The following is a 20,539-nucleotide window of genomic DNA, read 5'->3' as shown; positions in this document are numbered from 1 at the left end:
GAAATTTCATATTAGTGCTCAAAGACTTTTTGTTGTTTTGATATTATGACTAGAGTGTTAGGGAAATATTTCATTACAAGGTAATGTCACATTGAAGGTGTATCAAAAACACTTTGTTCTTGGAATGATTAATTGTAAATAAATATCCGTTAGACACATCAGTAGCTAGGGCATTACGCAATATAAGGCACTTAAACTTGAGAGAGCAAGGTAGTGTAGTGGATATAGTCGAGACCATGGAGATACATAGTTAAAGTTCATGAGTTTGCCTACTACTGCCCTCCAATTTTTTTATTCACCTCTATGTTTTTTAGAATATCTTGAGACTTTCTTATTAATTTAATATAAGTATGTTCTGTGATATTAGACGTTATATACACATAAGAGCCCTCTTTCTCTTAAGAGAGCTTGTTCCATTGTGTGAATGTGCTGGAAAATATGGGCCCATGAAGATTTTTTCCTATGTCACTGCTTGATTCCATCATGATGTGTTATTTATTTATTCACCCAAAAATCACAATCGCAGCACAAGACTTGTGATCTCATGGAAACATCACTCTATTGTTGCGCGAACTCGTAAGTGTTACAGATTGAACACACACAAAGCATTAAATGTTTCAGGTTTAGAATTGAGAACACAGAAAAGCTAACATACACAATATTAAATATCTCTCCAAAATGTATCTTTTAGTACAGTTTGTTGTGATAAAAGTGTTGGGAAATGTGCTAGTGGATAAATATACTACCTATAGATTGTATCTTGAAGTTATCTTTTGGTGTTATTTAAGAGTTGGTTATGAAACAAAAAGAATTTTGGTGTTATTTATTAGTTGACTGAAAGAGAAGCAAGATAAAATTGTAATCTTTTGGCTAGAGTGCAATATTGTGCCCCTGCCCTCTACTCCCTCCTGCACCAACGAGGTGTAGTATAGCCTGAGGTCTAGGTTAGTTCTGGTCGATAAATGTTTCAGCCTTCCTCGGTATGGAAACCACGAGCCACGCCTGATTTAGACTTTTATCCCAGCAGCTAGTGGAGAGGCTGCAGCCTCTCATTAGGAACAGTATTTTAGTCTGGAGGGCTGTAGATGTCCGTCAAATCTGGTACGCTTATCTGTACCATTATTGCCATCTACACCATAATCTCTATTTTATGTATTGTTCCCCAAAGTGTCAAACTTTTAGTGCATTACAGTAGAACCCCTCTAATCCGCCGTCTTCGGGACCGGGACCATGGTCAGAAGGAAAAAAAAAGTCGGATTATCCGAAAAATCTAATATTTATTGCAAAAAATATAAAAAGACATTAATTATAAAAAATTAAAAGATTTAAGAACTAAAAGACATCTACAGCAATATAAAAAGATGTTTTTTACACAGTGTTAAACAACATATTAACTAAAAAACATCTGCACACACTATAATATGTATTGGTCTGGAATGATCATACTGTATGCATTGTTTTTACAGTAAAGACGAAAACAGATTACTTGTAAAAAAAGGTCAGTGATACATTTTTGTTTAGCAGATGTTATTCTAGATTTAGCTGCAGTGTCCCTCCATTTTTTTGTCTACATAACATCCATTGGAACTGAAGTTGGATTCTGCTCAATGTATTGAAGGGCTATGTCAAAAGTGTTTTTTGCATCATTGTGTGAAAACCGGGTGGGGGCTTCGTCTTCGCCATCCAAGTCCTCATTCACAGTTTCCTGGCTAACAGCGGTAACAATCTGGTCCTCACTGAGCTCTTCACAAGTGTCACAGTCTTCGTCACTTTCGTTGATCCACTCTTCAACTTCATTCATTGGCAGGGACGTTTGGCTCCAGAGTTTGTAGATCCTTAACGATTTCTGGTGCGTCGTTGTTTTGTTCATCTTCGGTATGCTCATTTTCAGTCATAACTTGGGGCCAAAGCTTACGCCACGATTTCCGCAGTGTGTCAGGTTTCAGTTCATCCCATGTTGCAGCGATTGTGTAGATAGCATCTTTGATGTTCAGGGATTTCATTGCCTCAAGTAAGTTATGACCTCCTTCAGATTTTTCCAAGATTTAGCTGATATACTTTCTGCGATATCGCCTTTTTAACCATTCGATAATGCCCTGATCCATTGTTTGGATGAGTAAGGTTACATTAGGAGGCAGAAAGAGATCTTTTATGTCCCCTTTCACTAAATCTTCTCAGATGGATGTAATGGTCCAACAGTAGTAGAGCGTGAATAGGCAGTACCCCCCGACCGATGGCACACACTCGTTGAAAAACCAGGATTTAAAAAGGTTGCAGTCCATCCAAGCAGATTTTTGATTGCGTTGCGGTAATAAACCGGCAGGGAAGATACGTTTATATTTTTGAATGCCCTTGGCTTAATGACGAAGAAGGGCAGCTTGTGGGTACCATCTGCGTTGCTACAAGGAATGACTGTTATTCTGTCTTTTGTAAGTTTCGTTTCTACCACGGATTCATTTGGAGCTGCGAGTGTTTTTGTTGGCAACATTTTAAAGTTCAGCCCTGTCTCGTTGATGTTATACACTTGGCGAGGTAACAGTTCATTTTCTTCTACAATTTCTTGAAACTTAACAGAAAAGTCCTTAGCAGCTGCGGCATCAGCAGATAGTTTTTCATTGGAAATAGAAACAAATTGGACACCATGACGAGTTTTCCAATGGTCAATCCAACATTCACTAGCAGCAAATTTACTGTCAACATCCAGTTTTTTGTGCAAAACTATCACTTTTTCTTTGAGAAATGGCCCGGATATTGGAGTTCCTTTCCTTCTTTCTTGACAAAACCACATCCACAATGCGTTACCACGCAAGTTCAAATTTAGACTTTTTTAATAATTTGCGATTCTTCAGAGTGTTTTCACCATAAATCGTAAATGTATAGGATTCAATGTCTTTCCGATTCTTCTTCCAATCCTTAACACCTATATTCAATTCCTTTGCAATTTTTTGGAGCGATTCTCCTTCGTCCAGTCTTTGTAGCACTGCTAATTTTTCATTTAGTGAAAGAGTTAACGTGTATACGTTTGAATCCAGACATGTTAAAAAACAGACAACTGTACACACAATGAATCTACAGTAATAAGTACTGTAGAGAACACAGGAATGGCATAGGGTAGTGTTTTCGATTGAATCCAGGTTCTGTTTGTTTGAAAATGATGGCTGCATTTTGGTTCACTGCAGACAGGGAGAGCAGCATCACAGTGACTTCATTCACACAAGACATAGAGTGCCAACTCAAAGCCTTATGGTGTGAGATGCTATTGAGAACGGGTTGCACTCTACACGTTTTCTTCGATAAATTCTTCTTTGGCAGTGTTGATTTCAAAATAGAGATGCTTTGGGCCATGGCTGTTCCCAGTTAACAGAAGTGTCCTGCTTTGATTCAGAGAGACATGCTGTAGCTTTAGCCCTTCCCAGATGTCAGGGAAGGTTTTGTAGAGCCAGTAACCCTTATCAGATAAGTCACAATTGCTTTGGCAGGTATTCATCCACTAGTGCCTTAGCAGGACTTTCTTTGCAGATTCCGTTAGAGATTAACATCTGGATGTTGTCCAGCTTGCCCTTCTTGAGAAAATATGAAGTAGATAAATTCCTGGTAGTAATATTTATTGTATTTATTGGGAATGTGCCTAAAACTGCAAGCAGTGACTCTACTACAGTGCTTCCATATTGTACAGTAAACCTTATTAGGATGCCCCTCTGCACCTTCTACAACAGCGGTTCCCAGCCTTGGGTTAATTACCTCTAGAGAGGTGAAATGAAATTTTCTGAGGGTTAAAAATTAAAAGAAACAAAACTAAATTATTTTCAAAAGATCATTACTATTATCACAATTTTGTAAGACTCTAATATTTATTATATAAGTTATCAATGATTACTTTTTCTCAATTAGTGGTATTAATGCAGAGGAGGTTACAGGTTCCTCACATAGTCCACCCACTACACACACACACATTGTCCTTTGTCCCGTACATCACCGATGGCAACACAGCAGTAACTACAGTAGGGCTACTATACTATTGTACACAATTTTATTGTTATTGTTATTATTATTATTATTAGAGAGGTTAGACACAAAACATTAACAGCCCAAAGTTGTCAAATTTCTGCCAGTTCAGAAGTAAGGAGGGCAGTAGTGAAGTGATTTATGAACAGTAACTATAGTCGACACATCTGAATTTATTTGGTTTAAAAATGGGGTCTCAGCATGCAGGTCAAGCACCACAATGGGGAAAATTAGTGCAAAGGAAGCATGTTTTCTAACAAATGTTTAACCTCACTGTGAACTGTTAGCTTTCTTTTCTGAGGAGGAGTTGTGGGTACCCCCCCCCCCCCCCCCCCTACACACACACACACACACACACACACACACACACACACACACACACACACAAGTATCATTCATTTTTCATCATTTTAAAAATAAAAGTAACTTGGTGAAAATGTGGGGTAGGGGGGAGGTACTATCTGATGTCTGATTGCACTCAGAGGTAATGATCTAAGAAAAGTTGGGAATCACTGTTCTTCAAGATATTTCTACATCAAGCTTAGAACTGTTGTGCCCATTGTGCCCACACACTACCTGTGAAACTGGGCATGGTCATCACTGTAAAAATAAGGGCCAGGAGTTCAATAAAAAATCATTGCCATCCATGAAACCGATCACCTTTTCATCTTAAGCTTTATTTGAGCCTGACAATGCCTGACCTTACCCCGTCTCTTGTGTATAGTTTTTTTCCAACAATGCTTTATTTGGTGAGAAGACAGCAGCAGTCTCATTTTATCTAGCCATGGATTGTCTTCTTTATGGTAGTAGAATGAACATGGTACATATTTAAAAATTGTGTGTGACACCAGAATTGCACTTACGATCAGCTGATACTTAAAATTTCTCGTGATGTACAAATTAACTAATTCTATCCCCTCCCCCCCCCCCCCCTCCCCACGCGCGCGCATTTGTGTGTGTGTGTGTGTGTGTGTGTAGGAGAGAAAACCGTAATTAACTGTAGCAGTTTATCATCATCATCATCATTTCTTTTGTGCCTTTGTCTCGCTTTAATGTGGGGTAGGCTGAGTTACTATGGATTTGGCAATGTTAGTGGCAGAGGATGGCTGGATGCCTTTCCTGTCACCACCCCGAATCCCCCGGTACTGAATTAGTGTACCCCAGTTGTCTGCATCTAGTGTAAGCCATGAAATAGTGCGAACATTTTCAAATTTGTGCAAGTCATGTAACTGTGACGGAACGTGGGGACCAGCCCAGTATTCACCTAGCGGGATGTGGAAAACTGCCTAAAAACCACACCCAGGCTGGCTGGTATACCGGCCCTCGTCGTTAATCTGGCGGACGGATTCGATCTGGGGCTGCCGTGCCTACCCGAGTCGAAGAAGCGGCGCATTTGGCGTCTCAGCTACCCTGGCAGGTCTAGCTGTAGTAGTCTATGTAGTACAAATATTAGTAATTATGGGGATGTGAATAACACTATTACTGGGTGTCCTATTTATAAATTTCATTTTCATGTAAAAAGTGGTGGTGTTAGAAATACTGACTTCAACAAATGCCGATCTCTTCAGTGAATTTTGCTTGTATAGCTCTAACAATTTCATAAATTATCTTGTGAGATATAGCTGCTTGTCCTACTTCTTGGGGTATTACATTGTTCATAGGTGGCAGTGTGCAAGCTGTAGTCAGTGCTTTTTTTCTGACTGTTCAAAATACACTGATCAAAAGTATGTGGACACTTGTTTGTAATGCAGTTCAGCTAGCTCAGTGGCTGTGCGCTTGGAGTTAAAAGGAATGGGGTACAATGGTTGAGCAGCTCCTGATAAGCCACACGTTTCTGTAGTTTATGCAAAACAATCATGAGGTCGTGTAAGAAGTGATGCTACTGGACAGTGGATGACTGGAAATGAGTGAGTGAAAGTGACAGAGTTTGGGTTTGGCATCTGCTTGAAGGATGTTACCAGCCATCTTGCGTAGTACCGACAGTAAAGTATGGAGGTGGTGGTGTTGCGGTGCAGGGATGTTTTTTGTAGTTATGGTGTGGTCGCACTATTAATATTACGAAAATGCTAAATGTGGAAGAATATGAATGCATTTAATAACGTAGTGTACTGCGTACAGTAGAGGAACAGTGCAAAGATTACGTTTGTTTGTAACGAGATTATAATGCTACCTGTCATAAGGAAGCATCTGTGAGGCAATGCCTTGTTGACAATAACATTCCTAAAAGGGACTGGCCTGCTCAGAGTCCCTACCTGAACCCAATGGAACACTGTTGGGATGAGTTAGAAGGTTGACTTCACTCTAGACCCCAGCTTCCAACATGACTACCTTCTCCTTATGGCTCTTCAGCAAGAATGGGCTGCCATCTCTATACAGACATTCAAACACCTTGTTGAAAGTGTCCCCAGCAGAGTTCAAGCTGGCATAAAGATGAAGGTGGACACACCGCATCTTAATGTTCAGTAATATTTGGCTGCATACTTTGGATCAAGTAGTACAGTTTTGTCAGCTATCTCCAGCTTGCATTCTAGATTGTCAGTCTTGCTCAGTTAATTTAAGAATATTTTCTTCTGGTGGTGTGCATTCTTCTAATATAGAAAGGTTTGTACTGAAATCATCTTCTGAAGTTCTCGGATTGCTTGTGTGTTTTTCTTATTTTATACTTAAATTTTTCGGAATATTTCTGTGATTTCACTATGTAATGTTGTTCCATAATATTCTCTGCTTGTTAAGATTTTGTTGCTAACTTCTCCTTCTATTTACATATTCTTGTGCCTCAGTAGTCATATTGCAACTGTTTTAACAACTATTTCATACTTTGTAATTAAGTTGACCACTCAGTGGCAGGCAGGAGTCCATAATTACATTTGTAAATAACACATTCAGTATTTGTCAACAAAGGACTTGCAGAGTTCACAAGCACAGTGGCTATGTATTATAAATAGCTGGAAATGGAAAGCATTCATTTGATGAAATTGTGGCATTTGTAGCTATGATTTATGAGCCACAGTTATATATTGAGCATTTCTTAATTTCAGTTGTCTTAGACATTCTCATTTTGAAATTAATTATTCTCTGTTGCAGGGTTATTTACCAGCAAGCTTAGAACGAAGGCAGCAAGTGTTAGAACGCAAACGAATAGACTACTGGAATCTTGTGAAACAGTATTATAACACAGAGAGAGATGAAACTTACCAAGATACATACAGGCAGGTTGGGTACAATTGATTGTTTTTATTTAGTAGTAGTGTAGTTGTTTTAGAGCTCATTGTGATGTCATTAGAACTAGTTGGTGTGCTGTAAGTGGCAAAGAAATATGTATGTTTTGTTATGATGATACCGTGACAGATTTAAAAATTGTTTCATAATTTTTATTGAGCATTTGTTTGTGGGCCAGGTGGAATGAGTCTTGTGACCAGAAATCAGTATTAGTTGTTGTGGCACAAAAATTGCTGTCTATAAATATAGGTTGTGGGATTAGTAAAAATAAATGTTACTGCATACCTCCATTTCCTCTTAAATCTGTGAGGGACGAGTTTGTTTTCAAGGAATTGATTTGCCATGGTAAACAAGCTAGTCAACAGAAATTCTTGATTTTCCACCTTGACATTACTACTACTTTGCTATTATTGTTCTTCTTGCTCTTTAACAGTTTACCTCAGAATAATTAAATCATCAGCTTTAAGACTTCCAAGTGCTGGGACTCATATTTCACACAGTAACCTTATGTTTCATGCACAGTTAAACTAGAGTTAGCATCTGTCTTGGAAAAAAAAGTGCTCCTGTCAACATGATGAGTGGAATGGTTTTCTAATTTTACGTGATTGGGATGTTTTCTGAACTTGCATTTGCCTTTGGCATGACAGTTGAACATTTGGGAGGATGGCACTTAAAACCCTTGCCTGGTCATCCAAATATAGGTTTTCCATGATTTCCCTAAGTCACTTAATAGAGAGGCCGTGATGGCTCCTTTGAATGCAGACAGCAGATCTCTTTCCCTATCCTTTAATCCAAGCTTGTTCTGCCCCGAACAACCTTGCTGTTGACAAGGAACTGAGCTGTGTATTTCTTCCTGGTGTTGCCATAAATTTGTTAATGTTAAGTGCAAATCTTAGTAGCAGATACTGTCATGAAGTCAGAATGTACAAGACTGTAAATAAAGATGTCGTATGATAATAGGATTTTGTAACAAGGTGTGGGTTACTCTAGCGGAGCTGTGTCTGGTTCTGATTACCACATCAATCTAGTGTTCTAATATCTAAAAGATTTTTTGATGAACACAATACTAATCGACAACCAATTTCAGGCTAAGAAGTGCCCAAGTAGTGTCATGCTACGTGAATGCGTATTCTGTTCCTTTCACCAAATGGTTCTGAGTAACAATAGACAGAGTGTATACGCTCCGGGACAACCAGGAAATCTGGGAAGAACCCGTGAATTTTTTCATCTGAGAGAAAACCAGGAAAAATATAGGAATTTTTAGAATTTTTCATTGTTTTAGTTTTCAGTTAAATTTTTGTAATATTGACTGGTAAAAACTGGTACGCTAACAAAGAATATTGCTGTATCCCGCTACAGCAAAATAATACTGCAAAAGTAAAACATAAATGAGAGGAGAAAAAAATAAAACTTTAGTTGCAAAAGAAATGTGCCCTTCACAACTTCCCACCTTCCAACAACAAAATGTGTCAAAGGCCTTAGGACGAGGACTATAAAATATTTCTTAACAACAAATTACTTCTGATGAGTGTGAAATCAAAACTGTTTACATTAGGTTAGTTCAAGCAGTTGCCAATGGGCTCATGCACATTCATCGTTCAGTCGCATATGAGCAGTACCTTCTCCTGCTTCTGGCTACTTGAAGGCAGATGCCAAGTGGAAAAATTTTTCTGGAGTGCCCGAACTGCCAGGTTCGTGCATGTGCTGAGCAGTCTTAGTTGTAGTGACCTATGTTTACGTTTATTGATTTTGCTGTTTGCTCTTAGTTTACAGCTCCAACATCAAATGAAAATAAAACAGATTTCTGTGGCTGGGAGAGACGAAGTGAATGAAAATACATTCACATAATTACCGAAAGCTGAAATCTATTATTAGTTTCATGTTTTCTGGTTTTATGTTATTTCTCTGTTTTTGGCAGTCAATCAATAATAGTCTTGCAGAATGATGAAGTTATTTTTGTCGGTTTTCTAAAGAAATTCGGCTTTAATTAATATTTTCCGCTGAGGTAGTCAATTTATTTGAAAGGAAGTGTTTCATTCCACAGTATGGCTAGTTCCAACTGTCTGCTGAATTTCAAGTGCACGTTTTCATCTTTTGGCAAGTACGCCTTTTTGCCATAATAAACAACCAAATGTGAGATAGTGCAGTTCTGGTACTCTAAGAAATTGCATCCTGAAAACCACAGTGAAAAGCTTAATAGGAGGATTGTGCCTACATCATTGTGAATATCATCAGCTGACGAAGTCACATGACATGAACAATGATTGGCTTACAAAAGGGCATCGCAATATCGATTTCAATGCTTTAGATACTAACTTGCTGTGCTTGGTGGAATTCGAATTTATAATTTCGTAATTATGATAACATGAAGCGTACATGTCGCTGCGCCCCCCCCCCCCCCCCCCCCCCTTAAAGTGGCGGCAGGAAGAGCTACACCAGAGTATAAAACGTTAACCATTCAAAGGAGTGATAAGTTTTAAAATTCTGTGGAAAAGTATATTGTTACTTTACACGGAAAAAGTGTATTTTCCCATGGGAAAAAATTATTTTTTAGTGGGAAATCCGGGATTTTTTTTTACTTGTCCACGTCTACACCCTGCATATAATACTTTTAATTGACTGACAGATAAGAAAATAGCAGAGCAGTTGTGTAAAAGTGTTGTGAAATTCTTATCAAACTTTGCACGTACAATGAGAGCCCAGTTCACAGTCCATTTATTGCCTTGTGCAGGACTATTGTATCTGGAGGCTCTGGCACTTTATATGGCCGATTATCCCTCAAAGGTTTAGGTGCATATTTTGTGCATGAAATGAGGACATTAGAATATTCTTTAAACATCACTCATGCTACTCATTAACACTTCTTGTTTGACATAATTATCTTTTTCACATCAGAGAGACTACAGTTAAACGTTTGATGTGTGAAACAGGCTGTGTTGCAGTTCAACTAAATTTTGAAACCAGATCTTGGGCTCCTTTTAAATCTCCACACTGTTTATAAAATTTGATGTGGTGATCCTACATTGCACAGTACCCTGCCTGCCTGGAATGCTCTCAAGAGCTACTGTGGTACAACTGTGGTTTGCACCTTTAATGAACCAAGATGAATTATATCACCACCAAATAAATGTAAATCACATTCGAACAAACAAAATAAATTAAAAATTTGGTCCATATCTTTGCACAGGACCCAACAATATGACATCAAAATCGTAATTACACAGCTGAAGGACTCCAGTCAAGTATGCGTATGAGGTCTTAGATGCATGTTACTTTGCGGGAGTGTGTAGAGAACATGGAGCCACCAAAGTAAATGTATTGAAATACTGATATAAAAATATAGTGCCAAAGAAGTACATGTAGAGGATAGAGAGAACACTAACAATCACATAGAGGTCCGGGGTGGGTGGCTTCTATAGTGGCTTCTATTGTGGCAGGGTTGAGTTCAGGTGATGGGCTGTTGTCAGGATGTTTTCTGATGGTGGCTCAAGAGAACATCATTACAGTTGCACACATTGCAAGCTACAGGCTTCGTACCATCGTCCTGTAGTAGCAATGCTCCCTTGGTGTGTGCTGTCAGCAGCGAAGTCAGTGGTGCTGATACAACAACTACCAGCGGCATGGCTGGTGGTCAAGATAGAATGCTGACGTTTGCACTGTCCCGTCACGAGTCCACACCTGTGCAGATGGTGAAACCCATTATGATTCTTGCAGAGGAAGACAGCCAGCCTCTCCATGATGCTGTCTGCTCTTATGAGTGGAGGTGTACAGTATCTGTTTGCTTGCACAAATATATGTGGTTGGGTAGCTGCACTGCCCCAATCATGAACAGTTGCCCTCCAAGACAGAAATCCGGCTGTGGCTAAAGTTAGCCCAGAGGTGATGAGTCAATGGAAGTGGACTTAGAACATGCAATAGCCCTATCACCAGTGGAGCCCAAGTCTTGTAGTGGCAATTTATAAGAATTGTCACCCCATCACCTGACATGGATTTCCCTTCGTAGTTGGTGCTGCCAGGCTGCAATGCCTTAATATTGTAGCAGACATTTTCATTGTGCCTGTATGTGATTCAGTGCCTCTTCTATATGATGAGTAGAAATCTATCCTCTTCATATTATTGTTATTCCACCCAGAAATTTCCATTGTTTGAGGTAAATGAGGACTGCATGGAATGAGATTTTCACTCTGCAGCACACAGTTTTAATCTGCCAGGAAGTTTCATATCAGTGCACACTCCACTGCAGAGTGAAAATCTCACTCTGGAAACATCCCCTAGGCTGTGGCTAAGCCATGTCTCCGCAATATCCTTTCTTTCAGGAGTGCTAGTTCGGCAAGGTTTGCAGGAGAGCTTCTGTAAAGTTTGGAAGGTAGGAGACGAGGTACTGGCGGAAGTAAAGTTGTGAGGACAGGGCGCGAGTCGTGCTTGGGCAGCTCAGTTGGTAAAGCACTTACCTGCGAAAGTCAAAGGTCCCGAGTTCGAGTCTCGTTCAGCCACACAGTTTTAATCTTCCAGGAAGTTTCATATCAGCGCACACTTCGCTGCTGAGTGAAAATTGCATTCTAGGACCTGGATTCATCTGAAAAAATGACAGTTTTCCATTTGTGCACCCAAGTTCATCATTGAGTACACCATCGCAGGCGCTCCTGTCTGTGTTAAAACATCAAGGGTAACTGCAGCCATGGTCTTCATGCTGCTGCAAGCAGCATCGAACTGTTCGTGCAGATTGTTGTTGTCTTGCAAACGTCTCCATCTGTTGACTCAGGGATTGAGACATGGCTGCGCGATCAGTTACAGCCATGCAGATAAGATGCCTGTCATCACGACTGCTAGTGATACGAGGCCGTTGGGATCCAGCACGGTGTTCCGTATTACCCTCCTGAACTCACCGATTCCATATTCTGCTAACAGTCATTGGATCTCGACCAACGCAAGCAGCAATGTCACAATACGATAAACCGCAATCGCGATGGGCTACAATCTGACCTTTATAAAAGTCGGAAACGTGATGGTACGCATTTCTCCTCCTTACACGAGGCATCACAACATTTCACCAGGCAACGCCGATCAACTGCTGTTTGTGTATGAGAAATCTGTTGGAAACTTTCCTCATGTCAGCACGTTGTAGGGGTCGCCACCGGTGCCAACCTTGTGAGAATCCTCTGAAAAGCTAATCATTTAAATATCACAGCAGCTTCTTCCTGTCGGTTAAATTTCGCATCTGTAGCACGTCATCTTCGTGATGTAGCAATTTTAATGGCCAGTAGTGTAATTTGTGGCAGTATTTCACTGGTGGCTGTTTCCCCCAGTTGGAGTATTGTCTCCTTGAGTTCTACCATATTTCACCAAAGGTCGGTTATGGCTTGATGTTTGAAAAGAAAATCTAGCCCCCAGTATTGTGCAGTAATGTTCACGTACATGAGGTATGACTACCACGCACTCCTGAGATTGTTCTGCCCCAACCTGAAAATGTAATGTTGCTAAGCCCAATGAGCTCACGTCATTATCCCCCACCCCATGTAAAGTATAGTGCAGTGCATTTAACCTTTTCCTACCTATGAGGTCCAAGCGCACCACTGACACATGCACACTTGTGTCCAATAAAAATGCATGCTTCTTACCCCTATGTCGTTCTCCGCCTTGAATATGTTTCTTTAGCAGTGAAATTTAATGGGAGTGCCATCTCTCAGACTTGGTGTTCCTATTTGTATTTAACGCCTGAACATTTCGCCCCTGCCGATTCTGCACCTTGCTTCTGCAATCCTGTTGCTGATCACATAGTGACTGACGGCATTGCCACTATAGGTTCCCTGCATACCCACATCTGTAACACTTTGTCAATAGATATAACTCTTAATCTATCGCACAACACTGTTGCTAGATCTATTTCCTCTTGCTCAATAACACTCCAGCGTTTAAGTCTTTTACGGTACTTGCCTGAACCCTCCTAGACACATCATGCAGCAGGCATCTTTAGTAAAGCACTTGGAGCCTATGCTCCGCTTTCTGGAGAATAATCTTATTTGCTTCACTTTTCTTATCCTGTTACTGAAAGTTACCACTGACTCACTGTGCTTCTGTGACATTCTTCTCAGCTGCCCCAAAAAGCCTCATGCTATTCTGTTCCCTGTAGCATTGCTTGAGCCTTTGTCCAGACTGCTCAAACATCAGTGCAATTTTCTATTATTCATTTCAACACACGAATTCTTTTGCCTCCTCATCAATTGCAACATATGATTTGTAATAGCTCATCATGTCTAAATAAAACCCAATCTTTGCTGCTGCCTTCAGATCAACCAGAAATGACAATACATCCTCAGTTGTCTTGCCAGGAAAGGGAGTAATCAGACTAGTGGCAGCTGGATTCACTGGTAAAAGAGTATGATGCCCCACCTTCTTTCATAGCAAACATTTGACTGTGCACCTGATTTGTCCACAGATAATTGTGTTGCCTAATTTATTAATGACTCAACACCACCTGCCTTGATGCACTCTGTATCCTGGACTCTGTCATTGTGGAAGCTTAATCCCTAGTAGACAAAAAAGTATAACAAAACAACACTGGGACAATGCCCAAGCACAGTCATAGAATATTAGCTTACACATTATGTCTGATCATGAGACAAATTGACTCACTACACTGCCCAGCAGTATGGCCACAATGGTGGCACGTGGAACACTCCACTGATATCGATTCAGCGTGTGGTGCTCTAATAACTTGCACTGCGAGCACCTTACTGGTTGGAAATATCACTGCCTGGGGTTACCATGAAATTGTGACAAATCAGTTGGTTCCTCCACCTTCATAAATACTCTCAATTTACAATGATCGTCCAACCTAGATCTCATCGTCTGTAAGTGAAAGTAGGAGAAGAAAACAAAATAGTTGTCCACCTGTGCCACTGTAACCACTGTGGCTGCTACGTGATGCTGGGTCTGGCTGTTAGTGTTCGTCTCGAAAATTCTTCTGACACCAAAATGTGGAGGTCAGCATTGGGTGGGCTCTACAGTTGCGGGGTCAAGTTGAGGCAGTGGGTTGTCGTCGAGATGTTGTCCAGTGGTGCCACCAGTAAGTGGCTGCCCTCCTAGGCAGAAGTGCAGATGCAGTTAGCCCCAGCTGTCCCACCAACTGATCGGCACCGAGTCCGAGGGAGTGGACTCGGAACATACAGCAGGCTCGTCAGTGGTGGAATCCGGGTCTTATCGTGGCTGCCTGCAAACCTGTTCTGCCTTGTTGCCTGGCACGGATCTTTCCCCGTAGTTAGTGCACGATGGGTATTTATACAGATTCGGTGCCCGCGTTGTTGATATGGTGAGTTTTGGACCCTGGCCACCAATGTGGAAATCTGATGGTAGTATTGCTGCATCTGATTGAATGGTGGTTTGATCTGTGGCCTGCTTGTGACAGCTGTGGCAGAGTTGCTTTTTAACTTTATAGCATCGAGAAGTGTTGGTGGCATTACAGTCTCGGAGTTTAACATGACTATTTAAAGAATTCCATTTGGGCCACAGTGGCTGCTGCATTCCCCCAGACATTGTAAAGTTTACCGACTTCTTTGTGTGGCTTCTGCTTACGAGAGGGAGGATTCGGGCAGATTGCTATATGTTTCAGAAATACTGTTATAGATTTTAAAATCATCATCATCAATTTCAGAACAAGATTCTTCGAGCAGCCTCTGAATTTCTCCCTGAGTCAAACTGTCTCCATTGTACAACAAACTTTTGCAATCAAGACAACTAAGGAACCACACCGCAACAGTGAATGTGCAGGAACTGGTTATGCCTTTAATATGTTTTTCAAGTCATGTAGCATTTTGTAATAGTACTAAAAGAGCAAACAACTGACTTCAGGACATCACTGCTCGGCAATAATGCATAGTGAAGTAAACAATCAGGAATACAGCACTTGGAGATTCATCGAGCGCTGTCTGTTAGGCAAATCGCAACGCACCCTCAGTTTCTACGGGCAGCGACTAGAATGTATCAAAGATGTATATGGTTGCTAACATGTAAGAAATGTTACAAGAAAGTAGCCACAAGTAAGGGATTAGAAAAAAAGTAATTATTAATTGGAATATTTTAAAATTAAAGTGACATTGGATTATCTACATGTGGTTGTAGGAACTGTAAATAAATTAAACTAGGTTAGTGTCAACAAATGAGAGGAAGTTTCTCATGACAAGGCTGAATTAGTTAAAGACAGTGATGTTGAAATCAAAGCAACCAGCTTTTTCAAGATCATTCTTCAGACTTCACCCATTTTTTGAATGCTTCACGGAAACAAGAAAACAATAATGGCTTGTGGTGGCACTCGTAGTTCAACACCAGGAAATGCATCTTTTGTACCTAAAAGAAAAAGTAGGTTAAAGAATAAAATTTTGGCATTCAGCATATCAGGATCGAGTATAGAGGAACTGTTACAATACAGTTGAGTAAAAAGATTTAATTGCCACAGTGATATGGTAGTTAGACCTCATTGTTTGAATATGAACAAGTTATGGTTTGGTGTTGCTCAGTTCATCCCAAACTTGATGCAGTGTGAAAGATTGTTGGCACAGGAACTTTGATACTCGGTTTTGTAATTTCATCTTGTGAAATTCCATTTATTGTATTATTTGCAAAAATTGTTTGGGCGGATATTCATTAGTGTCTGGTGGTTTTCAAATGAGACTGCTGTCACCAACAAAACAGCAAGACAATAATCTGGCAGATAATAAGCTTTCTTTACTATTGTTGCACTAGTTTCAAACAGTTGAACAGTCACCTTAACTTACTCACCAACAAACAGGGTGCACTTGGTTTACATTATATATGTGTGTGTAATTTGAAATGCAGCATATCATTTTTTATACATTAATTATGTGATGTAACTCTTCAGGCTTTTCTGGCGGATATGTTGTAAATTGTCTTCACGGGTGTGCCGCGGGATGACGTGCAAATCTCACAATATTTCCTTGGAGCAACTGTCCGACAACATCAGGTGGTTGAACCTCGCTGGTGGCTAGGTACGACTGACAAGATCCGCATGTCGACGCTGCTGTATATAGAGCACGCACGTGAAGATTGCGCAGGTGCGGGAACTATGTGTGCACAAAAATTTGCATATAGATGGCGCCAGACTCAAACACCCTCTGCTGGGAAACGCAGAGCAGCCGTTCTGTGCGTGTGCTGACGCTGTGTTTACTAACATGCTGCCAAAGTTATGACTGGTCTATTATGGAAAGCTCTTTGCTGTCTCGTCGTGATTTAACAGCAGCCAATGCAGGGTTCCAGGTTGTACTCAATTGAAATCCCACATCCCTGTTGATAAGGTTATCAGCTGTACGGATATGTATTGCTTCCTTAATGACACAATCCCAGAAAGAGGATGCTGGGGATAAAACTTCCGTCTTTTCATAAATCTTGTGATGTCCTATCTTCAGTGTTCTGCAACTGCCGGCTTCTCCAGTTGGCGTAGGCGTGTATGATGCTGATGTTCATCGCAATGTTCTTGTACTGTGCGACATGCCTGACCTATATATGCCACCCCACACTGACAAAGAATCTTATACACACCACGTTTCCTCAGAACGAGATCATCCTTAACCTAACCTAACAGGTTCCTTAGTTTCGCAGATGGTTGGAAAACACACTTGATGTCATATCTTTTGAGGACTCTTCCAATTCTTGACGACATGGCACCAAAGTACGTCAAGAAGGCCAAGGTGGTGGGTGTCTTCATATCTTCATTCTGCTCCATAGATTGAACTCGCTTGGGCCTGAATGCATTACGTATCTGTCTCTCAGAATAACAAGTTTGAGGAGGACATAGTGGCACTATTTAAACATGTGCGTACTTCAACATACTTCTTATTTCAAGACCAATATTTTAAACAAGTGGACGGTGTCGCCATGGGGAGCCCCCCTTCTCCTGTGGTGGCCAGTTATTTTGTGGAGGGCTTTGAAGATAAAGCACTACAGTCAGCCACTCTCAAACCCTCATGTTTTCTGCGGTATGTTGACGATACATTTGTGGTGTGGCCACACGGACTGGATACTTTACCTACATTTCTTCAACATTTAAATTCGCTCCATCCGAATATTAACTTCCATAGTGAAGTGGAAAAAGATGGCACTTTACCTTTTCTTGATGTATTGGTACGAAGGAAAGCAGATAGAACCTTGGGACGCAGCGTATACTGCAAGCCAACGCATACAGATCTATATTTGCAGGCCACAAGCTGCCATCATCCAGCACAATGCGGTAGTGCTTTACATACGCTAGTTCATAGAGTGCGTGTGGTATCTGACTCTGAAAGCCTGCCGAGTGAGATGCATTTGAAACAGTCTTCCGTCAAAACGGTTATTCTGAGAGACAGATACGTAATGCATTCAGGCCCAAGCAAGTTCAATCTATGGAGCAGAATGAAGATACGAAGACACCCACCACCTTGGCCTTCTTGCCATACCACAAGAATCGGAAGAGTCCTCAAAAGATATGACATCAAGTGTGTTCTCCGACCATCTGCAAAACTAAGGAACCTGTTAGGTTCGGTTAAGGATGATCTCGGTCAGAGGAAATGTGGTGTGTACAACATGTCTTGTCAGTGTGGGGCGGCATATATAGGTCAGGCATGTTGCACAGTCCAAGAACATTGCAATGAACATCAGCGTCATACACGCTTACGCCAACCGGAGAAGTCGGCAATTGCAGAACACTGTCTGAACACAGGACATCACATGATTTATGAAAAGACGGAAGTTTTATCCCCAGCATCCTCTTTCTGGGATTGCGTCATTAAGGAAACAATACATATCCGTACAGCTGATAACTTTATCAACAGGAATGCGGGATTTCAATTGAGTACAGCCTGGAACCGTGCATTGGCTGCTGTAAAAATCACGACGAGAAAGCAAAGAGCTTTCCATAATAGACCTGTCATAACTTCAGCAGCATGTTAACAAACACAGCATCAGGGCATGCGCAGAACGGCTGCTCTGCATTTCCCGGCAGAGGGCGTTTGAGTCTGGCGCCATCTATCTGCAAATTTTTGCGCATGTGTGTTTCCCGCGCCTGCGCAATCTTCACGCGCGTGCTCTATATACAGCGGCGTCGACATGCGGATCTTGTCAGTCGTACCTAGCCACCAGTGAGGTTCAACCAGTTGATGATGTTGGACAGTTGCTTCGAGGAAATATTGTGGGATTTGCACAACGTCATCCGACGGCACATGCATGAAGACTATTTACATACGTCTAACTGATATTGAGAAATCCTCCCCGTAGAGTCTTCTGATTGTAGAATGAAGGCTTTCACGACCGGGTGACATGGCTGTTGATATACTTTCCGGGATGTGAGGTCGTGGTCCAAGAACATTTTCTGCTCCTTACGTTTCGTCCAGGACTGCGCTGGACTTCCTCAGAGGCGCTGCTCCGCTGAGTCTTGCCGACTGACTGGTCGGGTGTCTGAGAGTGACTTATATATTGTGAGAAAGGGGGGCGTGGTTGAGGTGACACGTGATGAGCAGTGATAATCCATAGCAAAGATAAGGTTGACTATGGATTACCACCTTGTCAAGATAAAAATTGTTAGCAGTTTTGTAGTGCCACTGTCCATATATCGCTGAGTATCATAGCCTCCTCTTTCCTATTAAAATTATCGTGATGTTTATCAATTTCAATAGCTTCTCTGTATAGCAGTGGATAGTAATTTAACGTTGTAGATAAAACTTCAGTATCCGAAAACTTCACTTGGTGGTTTCCTGGTTGAAGAGCATGTTCCGCTACAGCTGATTTTTCTATTTTTCCAAGTTGACAAAGACTTTTATGCTCTTTCAGTCGCGTATTTACGCTTCTTTTGGTAGTACCAATATAAACTTTCCCACAGGTACATGGAATTTTATACACACCACATGTCGACAGAGGAAGGCGTTTATCCTTCACAGATCGTAGTACTTGACTTATTTTCTTTGTTGGTTTAAAGACCGGTGTTATGTCATGTTTTCGTAAAATCTTACCGATCCGATCTGTTACTTTTTTAATAAAAGGGAGAACTACTGTATTTTTCTGTCGTTGTGGTTCATTCTTATCTTTTGGTCTTCTGTTCCTTGGACGCAAAATTCTATTTATCTCTTTTTTTGAGTAGCCGTTTTTTTCGAAAGCCTGCTTCAGATGTTTCACTTCAGCATCCAAATGTTCAGGTGTACATATCCGTTGCGCTCGATCGACAAGAAAGTATGACACCTCTTTTTTGTTGTGGATGATGATTAGAATTTTTATGTAAATATCTGTCCGTATGTGTTGCCTTTCGAAAAACTTTATATTCCAAGCTTCTATCAGACCGTCTCATAACTAAGACATCCAAGAAAGATATTCTGTTATCCTTTTCTATTTCCATGGTAAACTGTATTTTTGGGTGAATTTTATTTAAATAATCAAAGAAATCATCCAAGGAAGCACAATTTTTCAGCTCCTTACACCACTGAAGCCTTTTCTTTGTGTTCACTTGGTTTATAAGAGGTTTGGCAACATCAGTTCAATCCACAACACTTGGTGCCATTTTTACTACACTCTTTTCACTATCATTGTATTTTATAGATTCATGTAAAGCTCAGCAACCACTTTCATAACAGTTCTTTCCTTATTAAAGCTCAGAGTTTAATGCATTTTTTTTCAATTCTGAAGACAAATTTTTCTTCTAATACTATGTTTAGTATACTACGTTCCCATGAAATCTGTATACTGTTATAGTGATATATATATATATTAGATATACACTATAGTTTTACAACTGCTGTCGGTGCGGGTTCAGTTCAGGCACCAATGACACTCTGCCCACATAAGAAGCTGTAAGCTCTGACAAGACAGTGGATCACCACAATACTCAATGATCACACATGTTCTGATGGTTCAGATGCTTGCAAAGATGTTAGTGTATAACTGAAAGTGAATAGGCAATGCTAGTTTGTTACAGTTAAGCCAGAAACAACCTTATTTAAGGATTACATTCTTCAACAATTAAATTTTTACATGAAGAAAAATACCAAATCTTTATAGATTTTGGTATCACTCTTTGCCTTCCGGAATGCTCCAGCGTGTATTGTGACTTTTGCTTGAGTTTCTGAGTTACTGTGTGGAATAAAAATTGCTATTATACCCCACAGGTGTGTTACTAACCCCAACAATTTTTGTTGCACACGTGGAGATGCAATTTTTGGACAAAGGACGATAACATTGTCAGAAGCAGGGAATGATGCCTCTGAGCACTATGGGACTTAACATCTGAGGTCATCAGTCCCCTAGAACTTAGAACTACTTAAACCTAACTAACCTAAGGGCG

General features: G+C 40.6%; 1 protein-coding gene across 2 annotated transcripts in view; it reads left to right on the top strand.

The window, feature by feature from the left end:
- The window catches only part of LOC126298879 (TBC1 domain family member 22B), a 157,116-nt gene that overhangs the window by 95,724 nt on the left and 40,853 nt on the right, over positions 1-20,539 (top strand). For both annotated transcript variants that reach the window (XM_049990405.1, XM_049990404.1), the window contains exon 7: positions 7,090-7,218. In XM_049990405.1, coding sequence (XP_049846362.1) covers positions 7,090-7,218 — 129 coding nt within the window. The remainder of the gene's footprint in view (positions 1-7,089; positions 7,219-20,539) is intronic.

Source organism: Schistocerca gregaria, chromosome X, assembly GCF_023897955.1.
Source record: "Schistocerca gregaria isolate iqSchGreg1 chromosome X, iqSchGreg1.2, whole genome shotgun sequence".
Classification (NCBI taxonomy): Eukaryota; Metazoa; Arthropoda; class Insecta; order Orthoptera; family Acrididae; genus Schistocerca; species Schistocerca gregaria.
This window is presented reverse-complemented; position numbering and strand designations above follow the sequence as displayed.